Source organism: Cataglyphis hispanica, chromosome 21 (assembly GCF_021464435.1).
Source record: "Cataglyphis hispanica isolate Lineage 1 chromosome 21, ULB_Chis1_1.0, whole genome shotgun sequence".
Classification (NCBI taxonomy): domain Eukaryota; kingdom Metazoa; phylum Arthropoda; class Insecta; order Hymenoptera; family Formicidae; genus Cataglyphis; species Cataglyphis hispanica.
In genome coordinates, this window is record NC_065974.1 from 4,551,884 (window position 1) to 4,570,818 (window position 18,935).

The 18,935-nt window shown below is 30.1% G+C and overlaps 1 protein-coding gene across 1 annotated transcript; it reads right to left on the bottom strand.

Moving 5' to 3' along the window:
* Positions 1 to 3,395: 3,395 nt before the first annotated feature.
* On the bottom strand, positions 3,396 to 16,696 carry LOC126857498 (uncharacterized). Its single transcript, XM_050606962.1, has 22 exons — positions 16,548 to 16,696; positions 16,035 to 16,310; positions 14,933 to 15,083; positions 14,511 to 14,670; positions 14,175 to 14,438; positions 13,734 to 13,947; positions 13,352 to 13,667; positions 10,975 to 11,282; positions 10,305 to 10,631; positions 9,160 to 9,444; positions 9,029 to 9,051; positions 8,772 to 8,872; positions 8,025 to 8,360; positions 7,511 to 7,917; positions 7,244 to 7,415; positions 6,249 to 6,414; positions 5,488 to 6,160; positions 5,258 to 5,392; positions 4,776 to 5,201; positions 4,343 to 4,646; positions 3,815 to 4,039; positions 3,396 to 3,572 (listed from the first exon to the last, which is right to left on the bottom strand). Exons 1-22 carry the CDS (start codon positions 16,694 to 16,696, stop codon positions 3,396 to 3,398), a joined length of 5,595 nt encoding a protein of 1,864 aa, XP_050462919.1.
* Positions 16,697 to 18,935: the final 2,239 nt, after the last annotated feature.

The following is an 18,935-nucleotide window of genomic DNA, read 5'->3' on the forward strand; positions in this document are numbered from 1 at the left end:
CTCTATGAATTTATGGAATCACTATTATTCTGTTATAGGTTTTCTCAATAAGGAGCTTAAAAAATTTTTTTATATTAATTATGTAAAATAAATTTAATATCTTTCTTTTTATATATTGACAATTACTTTTTTACATAATACATTTAAATATTTTATACTTTTAAATATTATATTTGATATAAAAAAAAAGATTATTCATTGTTTACCTGGTTACTATCTTTAGTTTCCGAGCAAATATAAATATTGACATTTCCGGTCATTTTTCGATTGTCGGTATTTACGTTATTCGGTGATTTTTTATTTTTCCTTTCGTTGTTAACTTTATTTTTCACAGGCAACGGTATTGTATTCTTGCGTGTTTTGGTGTATGGATACGAGTTATCGCACATGGACAGATAATTATATTGACGTGAAGCATGACGTGTTGTTTGTCGATTGTTACAAACATTGGGCAAGTTGTTACGATATTTTTCCATTATATGAGATTGATACACTTGGGATTTTTGTTCAGAATCCTTCAAGCAAGGCAAAATCGGCTTTTTCTCTTCCTATTTGAAAGAAATTTATTTTTATCACTCTTGTTTAACCAATTTTATTCTTATACATTTGAAGAAATAAAAAGGTCTTTTTGACATTAATTGAATCAATATCTTTGTTTGCTTTATTCTTCTAAAAACTATAAAATATCTACGGAGAGAGAGTATGAAAAATTCCCAAAATGGATACTTGCATCCTAGGTACCATTGAGTACTGTTTCACGATAGTTTGCACCGTGTCTTTGATAGAATTGTTGATCTTTTTAATAGAATTGTTTATCTCTTTGTTAATTATCTCATTCAGCTTTATCGAATTGATGCTTTCGTCGTGCACGAGCAATTTCTTTCTCGCCGATACATTCGCGCAAGTTTCTCTATTGATTTTCTCTTCTCTGCATGTTTTCAAAGCGCGCATGCAATTCGCTTCCCGCGCTTTCTTATCATTTTTATATACTTCATTTCCTAACTCTTGTGCTTTCATAATATCTTATTTCTTTTCCCCTCAATTACGTCAAAAGTCAAGGTTTTTAAAATTTCTTCTTATCCTTTTTCAATTTCGTTACTAATATAGGGGTTCAAGATTAATGAATTGATCGTCTGCGAAGAAATATAATCTTTAATCTTTCATAAGTCACGAAAAGGATAAGCTACGGTTGTATTGCGCAGGAGTGTCTCTCATGTAGAAAATATTGTGTCCTGTCCCTTGAGTCTTTAAATTCTTTGTCGTTTGAGAATGTATCGCTTTTCCGCTCGTTTCGATTTTTGATGCTAATCATCTCTGGTCGAACAAATTTCTTAATCCCATTACCGTTTTTCATGATTTCCTTAAGCTTTACTACTATATAAAATGCCCTGTTCTTTCTCTCTTTCTTATATTTCTTTCTTATTAATTTCTAAAAATACACACATTTCTTGTCACTCTTTATTCATACTTAAAAATTTGAACTACTTGGTTAACTGTCACATTATACTGACATTGAATAATGGCTTCTTCTAATGACAAAAAAAAAATAGAATATCAAAAAATAAATTACATGCCTTTCATTTTTATAACATGTCAGATATGATTAATTCTGAGTTTTATTAAACCGAATTATTTCATCTTCAATATGAATTTTTACTTAGGGTCGAGACTCTTGGAATTTATTACTATATGTATATAAAAATATTCTACATGTTGGACAAGATGAAAAAGTATACATCTGTTAGGGAAGAAAACCAGTATAACAGCTAAAAGAAAGGCTATTTTTAAGGTTCTTTTTTTTTTCTAGTAAATAATTGATTTTTTTTTACATCACATTATTCACATAATTTGAACTACTTTTTGTCAAATTTTTGTTAAATAATATTGATATATTATTTTTACAATAGTGTGAACCGCTTTAAAATACAGGCGCACGCGTAGCGAGCCAACGGAAGCTTTGAAACAAAAAAAAAAAAAATATTTACTTAAAATATAAAACAATAGCTTCAGTTGCACATATGGATTTAAAAAATAATAATTTGTTTCAAAATGACGGACTTTGGAAGGAAAAAGTTCCAAAATCGATTGACCTCTGTTTTTTAACATTACAAAAAAAATGAAAAAAAATTATTTATCCAAAAATCCATAACGTGCAACTGAAACTATTGCCTCATATTTTAAGAAAATACTTGTTTTCTCTTCTGCTTCGGAGCCTGTCTTTTTTAAAGCTCACAATATAGGCTATTGCAGCTATAAATATTAATATTTTTTAACAAAAATTTTACAAAAGGTAATTTAAATTATGTACTTTGTGATGTTAATAATGCAATCCGGAAAAAGAAATTATTTACTAGAAAAAAAATTATTAAAAATAGTTTTTTTTTTAGCTGTTACATTGCGGTTTCTCTTCTTAAAGTGCCTTTTGATGCTGACGCTCGATACTCATTTTTAGCATCAAAAGATATTACGTGAATAAAAATGACAAATTAGTACATTATTTTAGTCACATGATGTTTTTTGATAAAAATAAGAGTCGAGTGTCAGCGAAAGGCACTTTTATACTGATTACAAAATAGAAAATATTTTTGATTATTAAAATAATAATAATAAATAATCTAAGAAATTATTAAAATTAATCTGGAAATATAATTAAAAAACGCAACTTAAAAACAAAAGTGATCAATTGCATTCTCAGGAACTTTGATTTTATTTATTATTCTCTCATTTTACTGGTTTTTAAAAAAGATTAATTAATTGATGTATTATTTAGCTTGTTAATTGCGTTTCCATAATTAGAATTTTTTGTAATTTATAAGCCTTTTTAACAAATTTTACCTGAAAATACAGTCATCTATTCGCTTTAAGAACTACAGTAGATCAATTCTTATATGATAACCTTGGCTTATGCCGACTGATTAAATATACGAATCAATATTGTTTGGTAGAAATATTCGGTACTACCGAGAAATCTGTTGTACTTTTGATTTATAGTTGTTTTAGAACAGATATATTAACAGCAGCGTATTGTTTAATTAAACATATGATTAGCATAGGCTTAATTAAAGCCAAATTAAGTTATTACACTCGCGTATAACACCCACAAATATAAGTAACACGAATTTTTTAATTATTTAATTAAATCACAACTATGTGAGAAATATTTTTAATACATTTATAATACAAATTGTCATTAATCGTATTTTAATTTTATGACATTCTATAATGCTAATAAATTAATTTTCTCTATTGCACGCCCTTTTTTTAAATTTTTGGTTTTATAGAACTTATCAATATTTGAAATAAAATTTGTTAAAAATTTTATAATTATTAAAACATTTGGATAATAAAATTCTAATCTAATTACAAAGATTCTTCATGGCAACACTACGATAGGTTTATAGGACATCATCATTATTATCCGTGGTCTCATCGGCTGAAGTCGAAACACCAGATCGATGATGTTTGCCAGGATAATTACAAATCGATGACATTTCGCTAAACGATTCACTTTGAAATCTTTGTTTTGCTTTGTGGATTATACTGCACTCTTCTTCGTATTTCTCATGCATTGGCTGAAAATGCAGATATTAATTACAATATTAATTATATTATATTAAAACAAAAAATATTTATATACAAAACGACTGAAGAGCGTGAATTAATTTTAAATTGCCTTGGGTTGAGCATTTTGAATGACAAGATATAAAAATATATAAAATATGACAAAAATATAAAATATATAAAATATATGAATATATCCTAATTTCTGATAATTTCCTTTTTTTTTGCTTATTTGATTAAATTTTAATTATACCTTAAGCCAATTAACAGCTTTGTTACACTTTGACATAATTCCTCTACGATCTTTTGTAGGTGGAAACAATTGTTTTAATTCTTTACGTTTGTCTACGCGCTGGAATAGTGATATTAGAGGCCTTTCGGTTTCCGTCACCTTCTTCCGAAACTCACACATCACATCTTTAAAGATTTGCGTTTCTTGATAAGGAAGGTTATTCCCCTCGTTTAGCTTTGTAGAGACCTTGGAAAGTATCATATGAGAGATATTATATATCTTTAACCTTTTATCCCCACAATGTCTGCACATTGTTGTATATAATCATAATAATACACATAATCTCTAACAACCGCACATTACGATTAATTAAGGATAATAATAAAAGAATTGATTTATTTATTAAATGCTTATAATTAAAAAAAAAAGAAAATATATCAAACTGCATTGATATAACACATTACAAATCATATGAAATACACAAAAAAAAAAGTTTAAAAATTCTCTATCAACTTTCAGATAATATAAAAGTAAGACAAATTTTCCTACTGAAGTTAATCTGCTGACTGATTCATGAGCACCGCATGTAATGGATGTATCATAGGATACAGGATCTCTTGATTTAGCGCTTAATGAATCCTTCATGCTTCGAAGAGCGTTCAAAGTCGTCCATCTTCTAGCTTCGCGTTCCTGAATTAATCTCATCCTATCGTGTTCCTTCAATTCTTCTATTAATCCCGGTGTTTGATACGGCGGTAGATATTTTTTCAACATAGGTGTCTCCAATCTGGTTTCGCGGACATTAACATCGTATTTTGTCTTTCTCGTTTGCTGTGATTTCTCTGGTAATGAACTGCAATAATTATAAGAAAAGTAAAAATTTGTCTCTTATTTTAAAGATTAATACACTTTCTTTAAGCATTTTATTTAACTTGACGTTAAAGACAATTTTTCGTCGTTGAAATATCACCTTTTTTAGTACCTTATTTTTGCTAGCTCTGATGAACAAACTTCTGCACAACTTGGAACATAACGTGAAGCTTCATCTGCATAAGTATTTTTAGCTTGTTTGCAATATCTGTAAGGTTCGTGTGCAACGTTACATGGAAGCAAAAATTTCCGTTGATTCCAATCATTATAATCTTGACAGTGGATTATTTGGTCAGGTGTCCTAAATTGCGGTTGAACATTACAAGACCAAACTTCTGGCTCGTTTGTAAACTTTGAAACACAAGCACCACCCTGCCTTCCTCGAACATTTCTCATATCGCGAATATTACACTGAATTTGACGATCTTTCCTTAATTCAGTGGCTGATCCAAACGTGGAAGCGATTCTTCCATGTCTTTGAACATCGGAATGTCTTTCTGCTCGATTTGTACGGAAAAATTCTTCTGCGTGTCGCGTACTGAACAGTCAATGATATCAGAAACTATGTCAGACTTAAAAACATGTGTATATTACCTGGATTGTCTTTGAGTTTGCACATCGCGATCACAAGTTTTTCTTCGCTTTCTTCTTCTGTTATATTGCTTCTCTTTAATTAACGTTGCCTTGTCACAAGTTCGTTCTTGTCTTGGTGAACTACTATCAGATTCACTGTAAAACATCGAGTTATAATTTTTTTTTTTTTGCATGAGATGTGTGAATTAATTATAATTTTTAATATTTTTTCCGTCATATACATTTTATACCTTTCCTTATAATATTTGAATTTATCGATCCAGCTTTTTCGTCCTTTCTCGTCTCTCTGGTCCTTTTTTTCTTTTAAGCAAGCTTTGAAAATTTTGGCATCAGTATGCGGTGTCTTTGCACTTTTCTTGTATTTTTTAAATTTTTGCAGATTCGTTTGGATACTCTTCTCGGGTATTTTCGTAGATCCTCTAATTTCACGCGCAATGATCTCTGCGTCTTTCTGCAACATTTTAATGTCTTCTTCAAACTCCGTGGATTTTGCCATTTCTGTATCGCCTATACATGCTTCCTCCGCTGCTTCCGGTTGCTTCGTTAATTTTTTCTCCACAAATTTTTCACGCCCTTTTCCTTGGTACGTGACGCCGTACAGCAGCAAACTAGCTAACGGATCGTACAACTGAGCTTTTTCATTTACTCTTGATGCTTTCACGTCTTTACTCGCTACTTCTAGGTTTTCAGTTTGTCCTTCTTTGACAGAATATCTCTTTCCGTCTTTTTCTTCCGCAATATCATTTAACTCTACAATCCCTTCGCCGTTTTTCGCTAATGATTTTCTCCGATTAGCTCCAATTACAACTTTTTCTGGAATTTTTTGCTTTTGATCTGGCTCAATATCTATCTCAGCATCTACTGATATTCCTTCCGTAGCGACAATTTCCCTTCTCTTCTTTCCTGCAAATTATACGAATAAGCAGTTTGATTAAATATTCTGTTCTCTTCTTCGTGTAGAATTTTAAATCGAAAATCACTATCCCCTGACCTGATTTTTGCCAATCGATAGTCAGTAATTCGTTGCCTGCTTCCGACATTCCGTTCGTTTCAGATATTTCCTTATTATGTTCGGTTATGGTACTCATAACCGATTGACAAACTTCATTGTCTTTTTTAATATCGCAAAATGTTTGTGGTGTGCAAGTGCAGGAAATCTAAATAAATTCAGCTTTCATTAATGTATAGTTTAATACAGTAGAATTAAATATACTTACAATAAAAAATTTCTGATATTTTAAATAAAATATAAGAAATATATATATATATATATATATATATATATAATCAATACAATAGACATATATAAATAGATATATATATATACATTTTAATTAATTTGTATAAAATTATATATTTCTATTTTTGCTTCCTCATAGAGGAAGCTTTGTTTTTGTGGAAATTTTTTTTTTTTCAAATTTTGATGCCAATGTGTTCAGAATGTTTTAATACATAAAAAAAAACATATTTTTACAAAATGTCTGTATGTGTGTATGTATGTATGTATGTGCACCAAAAGAATGTGATTGCTTTAACTTCCGTAAATTTTGAGATAACGGGCTGAATTTTTTGATATGAATAGAGTATTGTTGAAGGTTAATGGATATTGTACTTGGGTAGGATCGGTGAAGGGGAAGTTCATTTTTTATAAAATTTTGAATTAAAAAAAAAAAGATGTCTTCCGAACTTCCAAAAATTTTGAGATATCGGTCTAAATATTTTTATGATATGAATAGAATATCATTAAAGGATGGTTGGTATTGAATTTGATGAGAATTGATGAAAATCATCAATTTTTTATGAAATTTTGAATTTTTCTAAAAATAGATTACTCATATTATAAAGGGGAGGAAATAAAATTATGAGGAAGCAATATGCAAGTTTCTAATTTGCACAATTTTTTACTTGTTGTGTAAGTTTCTGCGCGCACACATCGATATTGAAAATTTAAGATTATCACGGAACTAAGAAATAGCTATAGCATACGCGAGTAAAATCACTAGAGACATTTCGCTTATTAGTCTCCTGACTATCGAAGGATGTATCTGATAAAATATTAATACGCTCTCTTGGATGAACGCATCTCCGCTTTAATTGCGAGTCTTTGATCTCGTCTACTTCGAAATATACCGTATCCTTTGAAATCGGCTGCAGATACCTAAAACACGTTATATTATATAAACACAAAATAACTATATATCATGCACATCAGCCTCTCATTTATTATATATTAATATTCATTAAAAATTTTACCTCGGTAATTTTTTTGTTGCAAATTCCTTCTCGTGAGGATATTTCAACTTTACACCGTCAGCTCGTACATGTGAGTCTGGTTGACGACAAATCGTCCTGCGTCGTGCACGATGTGAATCATAATTTCTGTTGTAAATATTATCTTCGGAATCGTCATGGTCCGAAATGATTGGTAAACAGTCTACTTGCCGATCGTGTGTCTTCAGGAGCGTGCTCCGTTCATTTTCTTCGTCGGAGGTAGACGTGGAATCAGAGGTAGTCTCTTTACACTTCGCCTCCTTTTTCGTAGTACGGATTCGTCGATAGATATTCGTTCGAACAGGCGAGACATATCGAGCTCCACGAAGCATCCGAGCTATTCTGTCTACGAGAGACGGTTTTCTCGTTCGCCATTCGCTATCGCTCTTCTAAAAGGGAATGAAAATTCGACGTAAATGGCCAGCGTAGAAATAATTGATTAAAAATAAAGTGGATACACGTCAGCGAAGTAACAAGAAGTTATTTTATCGCATACCGTTTCCTTTGCCAGCCAAGGAATTTTCGTGAGCGCAGCAAGGATTCTCCTTACGTGGCTCCGTTTCTTCTCTTTGACAACGTCGTCTTTTAAGAGTAGCTTCTCGGAGCCATCGTCCATCTCGATGTGAACCACCTCTTCTTCATCTAGTTCCTCTGTGGGCCAAGACTCGGTATTCGCTATCGACGTAGACGAGCTGGAATCGTCCTTGCGCGGGGAAGAGCAGGATTTCCTTTTCAACCTAGTACGAAGCCTTCTACGAGCTCTCAGCACGAAACAGGACGTCGGATCCTCGCTGCTCGAGGTAATTTCCTTCGCCAATGGATCGTTAAAAATCTGACCATACATTTACAGCTTAGTTCTCTCCATTATCGATATTATTAATTATTAAGGTCAATTTATTTTTTTCTTATTAATTTAATTAAAATAATGCCTTTTTACTGAGAAGATTAAAATCGGTTTTATGAAATAAAACCGATAATTTAGTTTTCTCTTATTTAATAATTAATTATTATTTTATTTTAATTTCAATTATAATTAATATTACATACAAGATATGTTTATGAATTAGTTTCTTTTCTTTCTTTTGTTTGTTGAAATGTACAGTTATATATTTTCATCAATTAGAAAAAAGATTATGTATTTGCATTCTTGAAAAATTGATTTTGTTGTACAAACAAGTCCCTATTATTCTTTAAATAATATATAATAAATTAAGATCTTGAGATGAATAAAGCAACATCTCACTTGAATCGTAACGTCTTCTCTTATTTTTTGTGCTTCGATGTCTTTGAAAGGCGTTTTTCGACGCTCAATTTCGATCTCTCGTGATGATCTTTCCTGATAAGCTAAAACATGTATCAATGATTATTTTTATCATTTTGATTTTCAATCGACTTTCTAAGTCGTGAGGTAAATTGTAGATTTGGAATAAACTTGTATTTTTTTTTTTTTTTTGTAATATGAATACATGTAGCGCAAAAATACATAATTACTGTACATACTATAACTATAGATCGACTCTGAACTACTTTCATCGATATCGTCATCTGTTTGAACGGATTTATCCTTTTTTTCTATGATTATTTCGTCAATTTTTTCTCTCTCTTTTTCTTCGAGTATTTTTTCTTCCGGCATTCTTTCTTCTATTATTCTTTCTAGAGGTATTTCTTCCGGTAGTTTTTCTTCCGGTATTATTTTTTCTTCCGGTATTATTTCTCTTTCTGGAAGTCTTTCTTCCGGTATTATTTTTTCTTCTGGCAGTCTTTCTTCCGGTATTTCTTCTTCTGGCAATTTTTCTTCTATTCTTTCTTCTGGTATTTCTTCTTTAGGTTTTTCTTTTATAATTGGTTCCTCTTCTTTATCGATACCTATCGGTACTGGTTCCTTCTTTGCTATCAGTTGATCATCCGATGAATCTCTGATACGATCAAAAATATAATCGTGTCATCATAATCAAACTTAATAAAAAAATAATTACGTTATGCACATTTTTATACGATATTATGTTTTAATTATAAAATTATAAGTGTTTTTAGATTGTAATAAAATGCAAATATGATTTTTATTAAATATTTTATTAAAAAAAAATTATAGTATATATATATATATATATATATATATATATATATATTTTTTTTTTAAACTTATAGTAGAAATAAAAATTATATAATTAATATTCATAAATAATAATTTATGTTTTTAAATTACATTAATTAATTGTTTTTAAATTACATTGTTCGCAACGCGCAATAAATAGCTTATATTACTATCGTTTTCATACTTTGTCAAATTCTTCGTTGAAAATGTGACATATGATCTAGATTGAGTAGTAACTAATTAAAGTAGTAACAGTTAAGAGTTGAAGTTAAAAGTATTAAGTTAAAAAATTGAAAGGTTAATAACTTTTAATTTTAAACATGTTAACTTTTAATTTAAACTAATTATTTTTAAATGCATTAACATTAATTTATTAATTTTCTTTATGCAAGTTAAAATAATTCATATTAAAATTGTGTGAAGATGGTTGATTGTAATGCGAATATTTTATTTAACGTACAACAAGTTTGTCTCAAGAATGTGCCAATTCGCTGTTGGACAGAAAATTAATTTTTAACTTTAATGCGTTAATAATCTTTTAACTTAATTTTAACTGAGTTAATTTTTACTTAACTAACTTTAGTTCATTTTTGCCATTAACTTTAAACTTAACTTGATTTAAAAAAAAAAAAAGAAAAATTAACTTATCTATTTCGCATATGATTTATTAACGGAGCTCACCTTTCTTCGCTCATGTCCGACAAATCGCCGTACTCGATGGGCGATCGACAAATCGTGCAGAGATTCTGCAAGTCCGCGAAGCATTGAATGCAGAACAAACCGACGCAATCAGGTGTGGCGCATTTAATGTGCGGTTCCTGATCGGGACGTTCCACGGCACCGCACAGAAGACACATATTCTCCTTTCGAGGGAATAACTTGTTCAGGAAAGGGCAGATCGCCAGGCATCGCTCTCTGAACGTGACCCTCTCTATTCTCTCTCCCTCGGTCATGCCGAACTTGCGGCGCAACTGGCGCCGTGCAATTTTCAGAAAACTTCCTCTCGATCTGCACGAGTTTGGATCCATTAACTAGATGCGGTTTGTATGCATGAAATTGATGTCTCGCAAAGTAAACGCGAGTGAAGTAACCGTGCTGTACGGTTAATCGAAACAAGAGTTTTATTCTCGATCGGTGTTTTAAAAACGGTTTAAGAAGAATCTTTATTTTGATGAGAAATTTCATCAACAGTTAAATAATAAAGTGTAACGTTTAATAATGTGATTATTAATTAAATTTTATTAATATTTGTTTTTACAGCAATTAGACCAAAACTTGATATAGAAAGTACTTATTTCATATTGCTTATAAATCAAATACTTTGCTATAGCTAATTGAACAGGTGCATTACCTGATTATATGATTGTACAACCAAGCGGCTCTTTGTTTGGCTCTTTCCGGATAATATTTGCACATCACAACGTGCCGCAATCTCAATCCGTATGGTTCGAATATCGCCATGATCCAACAGAAACCGATCAGCGTCATAATCTGCGTATATCTATCTAGATCGGGAGGGATGGGATCTGGAAGGCAGGGCATCGTATCGATCTCCATATCCTTTGCGTGCGGCGTGAAGGCTTTCACGATACTTCGATAAAGGTTGGCAAGATAGCCGTTACCAGACACATAGACGCCTACAGAATTGGGTCGTTGGACCTAGAGATCGATATGTACTTTTTGCCATCACATCACGCGATATTACTTTTCATTGTGATTGTTCTACGTCATCGTATATCCGACTACTGATATTCCAGCACTTCGCGCGAGTCACGATAACAAAATCACACTTCTAAGCTAACAGATAGTTCGATCAATTCAATTCAATTTTTAAAATATATTGCAAATGTATATTTTGATTTTTTAGTTCCTCTTTCTCTTATATTGTATTTATCATGGAATCAAATCAATAATTATTTAAAAACTGAATATGTACTATGCAAAAAAATTAAAGGACCACTTTTTTTCTTCTACAGAAAAGGCAATTTTCAAGTGGCTGCAACATCGTCGCATGTAATCGGATTAGGATCAATAAAAAAGCGTTACAATGTTTGAAGTTTCTAGTTTTAGTCAAGTTCAATTGTTTTTATTTGTTATAAAATTATATTATAAAAAAGCGACATCAGTTGAGTGATCAAATTTTTCAAAAGTTTATCAAAGAATGTTGAAGAGAAAAAAATTGTAGCACAATTTCGTTAATTGGATTTTAAAAAGCAGAGTTTTATCTTTAATTTGCTTTTTCAATGAATGACCTACGATTTTTTTCGAGTTATTTGTTACTGAAGTAAAAACAATTTATTGATTTTGAGCGTTCATAATAAGTAGTGAAAATAATTATCGCACAATAATTATTAAAACAGCAATTTAAAGATAGAAGTCGATACTTTAAAATGCACTAATTGCTTCGGTCTTTTGCATGAGTAATTGGGATATTTTTTACTTATAAATATTGTAGAGTTAAAAAATGTTAGCGTTTTTTTATTAATTTGCATTGATTTAAATGAAAAAGGATAAAAATGCAATTTTTACTTGATTTTAAAGTAACGATTACACTTTAACAATGGATATTGATTGAAAAGGCAATTAAGGCATTTTAAAATGCTGACTTTTTTTTAAAATTGCTTTTTTAATAATCATTGTGAGATAATTTTTTCACTAATTATGAATGCTTAAAGTCAATAGATCAATTTTACTTCAGTGTAAATAACTTGGCGAGAAAAACTCGAACATTTATTAAAAAAGCAAATTAAAGATAAAACTTTGCTCTTTAAAATCTAATTAACGTGCTACAATTTTTTTTCTTCAACACCGTTAAACTTTAAACTTTTAAAAAATTTGATCAATTGATGTCGCTTTTTCATAATGTAATTTTATAAAAAATAAAGACAATTGAACTCGATTAACGGATTCTGAAATTAGAAATTTTAAGGATGTTCTGGATGTACAATAGTAGCAAAAAATTGTCAAAATTAAAAAGGAAACATGTTTCTTACGTTTATACTGTTTGAAAAATTAAAAAAATAAATTTGGGTTATGAAAAAAATTAAAGTATCACAAAATAATATGGATTTTGACGTCTTCATAAAAAAAAATAGTTTTAATTAATATTTTTCCTAATTTATAGCAAAAACTTTTGATCGTGAATATTCTCTGAAATCAACTGCAAAAAACAATGAATAACAAGTAATTTGCAGAAAGAGAAAAAGAGACAGATAATATTTTTCTACAATTTTTAGTAAATAATTTTTAAACAAATTAGTGGATCTAAATCAAGTTTTGCACAAATATTTATTAGAATTTCCTTAATATATGAGAAAATTTTTATTTCATTGATAATATTTTTTCTTTGTCAAATTTGTCAATAAGTGCTACAATAGGCGATTTTCCATAAGAATCAATAGCAACTTTAAATTTAAATAACTTCCAAACCGTTAAGAGAATTGTGCTTAGTTTTCGCACAAATATTCAGAAGAAATAGTAGAACAATCTATGAAATTTTAATGCTTTTGTTAATATTTCGATATATGTCACATACATCCTTAAGTTTTTTTATTGATCTCAATCCGATTATAAGCGACAAAGTCGCAGCTACTTGAATATTGCTTTTTCTGTAGAAGAAGAAAAGGCTTTTTAATATTTTTTTTGCCTAGTAAATATTCAAAGTATTCCAAACTTTATAAAATATCGAGACACATTATTTTTTTAAACAATATTTGCAATTAAGATACCTTTGCTTCGATCCGTCCATGAAACCTAATAGTGCTAAGGATCCAATAAAGACTGTAATCCGCCATCATGTGGATACAGATTTTAAATGTTGTTATGCACAAGAAGACTGCGGATTTGGCGAGTTTTACTTTCTCTACCCTAATCAACGTGATGGACGTTAATGGAATATATTGATTTCTTTCGCGACGGTTTAACGGTAATATGGTTTCCTTTTCCTGACGCGTTCTTATCAAATCGATAGTGCGCAGATCATCAGTCAGATATCGATTATCGAAACGATCGTTCGTTAACCATTTGTGCCGATAATGTATAATTCTGGAAAATATCTCGATTTATCGAATATTAAATTGCAGCTTGTTAAAATAATGTCTTTAATATTACCTCAGTAGCATGAACAAAATAAAAAAGCTGGCCATAAAACTCATCCAATCAAAAGCAGCCAAAAATTTATCGGTCCTCGATCGCACCTCAGTGATTATAGCAGTCGATATATCTTCGATAGTTTTACTTTGATTCGTTTCAAAATGGAAAGAATGCGAAAATTTCACTTTGACGTAAAACATCGCTTTTATATGGCGAGTGAACTTCTTGATTTCTGTTTGAGAACGAGATCTTTTTTCAAATTATTTCCGTGAAGTTTATATGAAAATATTTAAAGGCTTCGTAAAGCTTTATAAATATCTGTATTTGTAGATTTTTAATATTTTTTTTTTTTTAAAACTGCAAATTTTTATTTAAAAATGTTGCTTAAAGTTTAAAATGTTATAAATTTTTTGTGAAAGAAAAAGAAAAAAAATAATTAATTAAAAAAGAGAAACTTACTTTTGCGTACAGCATCAACTATAGTATCGGCAATGTAAGAGACGAGCATGCAAATGAAGTCTAAAGGTTTCACTATGTAACACAAGGCGCCCACGATGTACGTCAAATTGCATACCCATTCGAAAAGAGGGCCAAGCTTCGCCTTGCAGTCAGTCACCGCGCCATCGAAAACTCTCTGACACCTGTCGAACGGCGTACCCAGTTTCTTGTTGCAGATATTCACGATGCTGCCAAGCCATTGAAAAACCGACGTGATCACTCTCACTGAAAGATACATTTTCCGAGTTACAATGATCGATGGATTCGCGAAATCGCGAGGCGAAGTACGTGACTTACGTATACTAAGCACGAGTCGTTTGATAGCCACAAGAGTTCGCTGAATCTTCTTTACAACCATCTTCACTGTTTTTATTACTTTCGATATCGCGTCTTTCAGAGCGTAGAATGGCTCTTTTATTAAGTCAATTACATTTTTTAAGACTTGCTTTAACTGCTCCTACAGATGCAATTTATATTAGTAAGAGAGATTTAAAATAATAACAAATCAAGAAGCTTAAATAATCTCACGAGAATTTAATGATTTGATAATGTAGAAGTAATATGGAGCGAATAGTGCTTGAATAAGTGTTGATTAATCAAACAAAGAATCTAACAATTTGTAAAACTAAGAAAACCGATAATAGATTCAAGGAAGTATCAGCCGGATAATGCGTAGACATAATAGGAATATATAAATGAACTTACCTATAAGAGCTTACCTGTCCACAGATTAAAGACTCCGAAAGGACACTGGTATTGTGCAAGGTATTCTTTCCCGGTCCGGTAATAGTTAGAATAAAGGCATAGGCCATCAAGGCCTGTCTGCCACGTTTAGAAAAAAATTGCGGCAGCAGTAAGAATACATAACACCTATTTATTTATAAATACTTGTAGAAAAATGTGTTAAAGAAAATAATACTCTATATATATACATGTTAAAATTATCTTAAATTTTTATTTTTTTATATAGGATGTCCCATTTTAAATGACAACCTCAAATATTACTTGAATAATGCATTTTAGAGAAAAATGTTTCTTATATATATGTATATATATATATATATATATATATATGTATGTATGTATGTATGTATGTATGTGTGTGTGTGTGTGTGTGTGTGTGTGTGTCAACTGGTATAAAGAAAATAATAATTTTTAAGAAAAAGTATGTAATTATTTACAATATATTTTTTTTTTAATTATTATTTGTTTTTTTTTACATCAATTAATACGTCTCATTATTCTGTACATAAAAGTATTGCGATAACAATATCGAAAACTAAATATTTTACGAGATATTTTGTATTTTGTATCAAAATATGTCAGATTAATATATCAAATAACTCAGAAATTACTTAATTAAAAAATACTTTATTATAGTGTTTTAAAAAGCTATCGAGATAAGCTAAATAAATATGTAATAAAATATGGGAATTTCCGTTTGAAAAAATTGACTTGGGCCTGACTGGATCCAACACGGATCCCCGATCTAATATCTATAGTAAGATAAATAGATAAAGATAAATAAGATAAATAAATAAATAGATAATAAGATTAATAATGAGATTGTCTATTGGGCCCCTTTGAATCCTACAACTTTCATCTGAAACATTTTTCTCCAAAATGCATTGTTCAAGAGATATTTGAGGTCGTCATTTAAAATGAGACATCTTGTATAACAGGATAAAAATTTTAGATAATTTTGATTTTTGTTTTTTTAAAATAATCTATAGATTTGGGATTTTTATATATTTTACATACATAATAATTTATGTTTGTATCTTTATATTTGTGTTATCACTGAAATTCGTAAGAAATCACCTCGCGCGGTAAGAAAATGCCAATCCGAGCGTGAGAATCATTCCAAGAACCGAGCATAACATCGTGGCAGACGTAAGGGTGAAGTTCAATTGAATCACGAAAAATACGAAGAACATATATGTGAGAAATATACCGCCCAAAAACCCGAATAAACTCTTCAGAATATAATTCTCGAGCGTGCCATCCGTGCGAAGAAGCTTCACTTTTTTATGAAGCCAAGTATATTTTAAGGGAGAAATTATGCGGTTCCAGAAATTTTTAACCCTCTTTCTGCATCTATAGAAATATGATTTCACATAACAGTTTAATTTTTTTCTTTTTAATTGTATAAAATAATTAAATATAAAGGAGAATTTATGGGGCGTTAAATAAATACCAAAAATCTGGTAAAAACACTTGTACACTTTTAAAGGTAAATATAATAAAATATCAGAGAGAAAAATTTCTAAAGATTAACATTAATATCGATTGTGTGTAGGTAGGTCATTGCTTCAAGAAGTTAGTGGGGCTTACTTTAATCTCTTTCGTCGGAGGCGCTGCTTCAAAGTGAAACGTGGCTTGACACCTTCGAAGATCTCAATCGATCTCAATTTCTCATCCTCATAGCTTAACCTAGCTTTTTCAACTTTTCTAGCTTTAAGAAGCAATTGAAAAAATGCCATGACCTTATCCACTTATTCCATTTAATCTTTTATGCTATTCGATACTGGTACGTTCATATACGTCTTAAGAAGTATATTAATTGCTCGAATATACAATAAATCACTATATGATAAAAACGTCACTGAATGTCATGATAATTTCAATATATAAACTGAAGTTTCAAACAACTTGTTTTCATTCGTGTATTCCTTGATCTTTTATTGTTTTTACATTTTATCTATAAATGAGCTATCTATGATTAGAATCCTAGATGGATATTACAAACTTCTATATATACATTGTGTCCTGAAACTTTTGACACACCCAAAGTGTAAAGGTAGATTGGGCCAAACTGAGTCGGAAAGTCCTGTATCATTTTCCTCTATAACACTTCAGACAGAAGTTATTATTGAGTAAAGTCTGGCTAATCAGCGCCAATCTTTAGCCGGGCATACGTCAGTGAGCCGCGCGCCTGGTAGTGGGGCGTCGCTGTAACAGCTGAACGCTCACGCACAATATCAGACGCGCGGCTCACCAACGTGCGCTTGACTAAAGATCAGCGATGATTGGCCAGACTTTACTCAATAATAACTCTTTTATTAGACGTTATACGAAAAAATGTTACAGGACTTTTCGACTCAGTTTGATTCAATTTATCTTCACACTTCAGGTGTGTCAAAAGTTTCAGGACACCCTGTATATATACTAAAGAAAAAATAAATAATTGTTATATAGAAAAATGTATTGCAAATAATTGCATACTTTTTTTTTAAAACAATTATTTTCTGTACACCATTTGATTTATTCTTATTATTCTATATATAAAAGTATTACGATACAATTATCGAAAACTAAATAATTTTCGAGATATTTTATATTTTATACTAAAATATGTCAGATTAAAATACAAAATAACTCAAAAAATTTTTAATAAAAAAATACTTTATTATAGTATTTTGGAAAGTTCTCGACATAAGCTATAAGAATATGCAATAAAAAAGGGGGATTCCATTTAAGAAATTAAAGGTGACCTTGACTTGACCTTAACAATGCCATCCAAGGTCAAACCAATGACATCATTTTATGTTCCCCTCAAAGCCATACAATTTTTGTTCAAAATGTTTTTCTCTAAAAACAAAATGGTTTTCTCTAAAAACTCTGCTTAGTTTTTGAAAGAAAATGGGTGGTCTAGGGCACCCTGTATATATATATATATATATATATATATATATATATATATATATATATATACAGGGTGTCCTGTATATATATATATACAGGGTGTCCTGTATATATATATATATATATATATATATATATATATATATATATACAGGGTGTCCGATAATTCACGGATTATTTTCTATTCAGAATAATACTCTCTACCTTCCCTTAAAGGGTAATCCACGAATTATCGGACACCCTGTATATACATTATACATATACATAATATTGTACATAATATATGTATATAATATATATATATATATATATATATATATATATATATATATAGTGATTCAGCAAAACAACCATTGAAGGTGAGTTCTTCATGCAAAAACAAAACAAAATGTCACATGAACATATGTTTAGAAATGCCTGGCTTATGAGCGATAATTGAAAAATTTTTTTAACGATAAAAACTGACAGAATATATCTATAATGACACATGATCTATGTAATACATCTTCCACTCAATTGTTTATCTACTCACAATTCACAACAAATACTCAAAATATTTTTTGACCTACTTCAATGCATAGACATGTCTCATATCATGGACTGTCGCACCTTTCCAAGATCCCATGACGATTGCAAATAGTTTTGCAGGCATTCATGCGTTGCTTTTTCATTTGTAATTTTAATTGCATAAACTAAAGCTTTTAAGTGCCCCTACAGATAAAAATCTAATGGATTTAGGTCAGGTCATGATACTGGAATTGCAATCTTTCGATTACAACTCATAAACCAGACAATTCCAGACATATGTTTATATGATATTTTTTTTTTGTTTTTTTTTGTGTAAAGTTTTATCATCGAAAGTTTATTCAAATATTTCTGAACCACCCTGTATATTGTATAGAAGCCTGCGATGGATACAAATGTTTTTATATACTTTATTCAGATTAGATACTAAAGATTGATTATCTTTTAATACAATATATGTATAATGTTTTATACATTTATTTTATTACATCTACTTTGAAAAAAAAAACTTCTGTTTTAATTTCCAAAATTTAAAAAAAAATTATTTTAAAT

Coding starts and splice junctions, on each gene's coding strand:
- LOC126857498 (XM_050606962.1), bottom strand. CDS start 16,696: ATGGCATTTTTTCAATTGCTTCTTAAAGCTAGAAAAGTTGAAAAAGCT. Junction 13,668..13,733: donor ATTTTGTTCATGCTACTGAG/GTAATATTAAAG, acceptor GATATTTTCCAG/AATTATACATTATCGGCACA. Junction 9,445..10,304: donor TCGGACATGAGCGAAGAAAG/GTGAGCTCCGTT, acceptor TGATCGTATCAG/AGATTCATCGGATGATCAAC.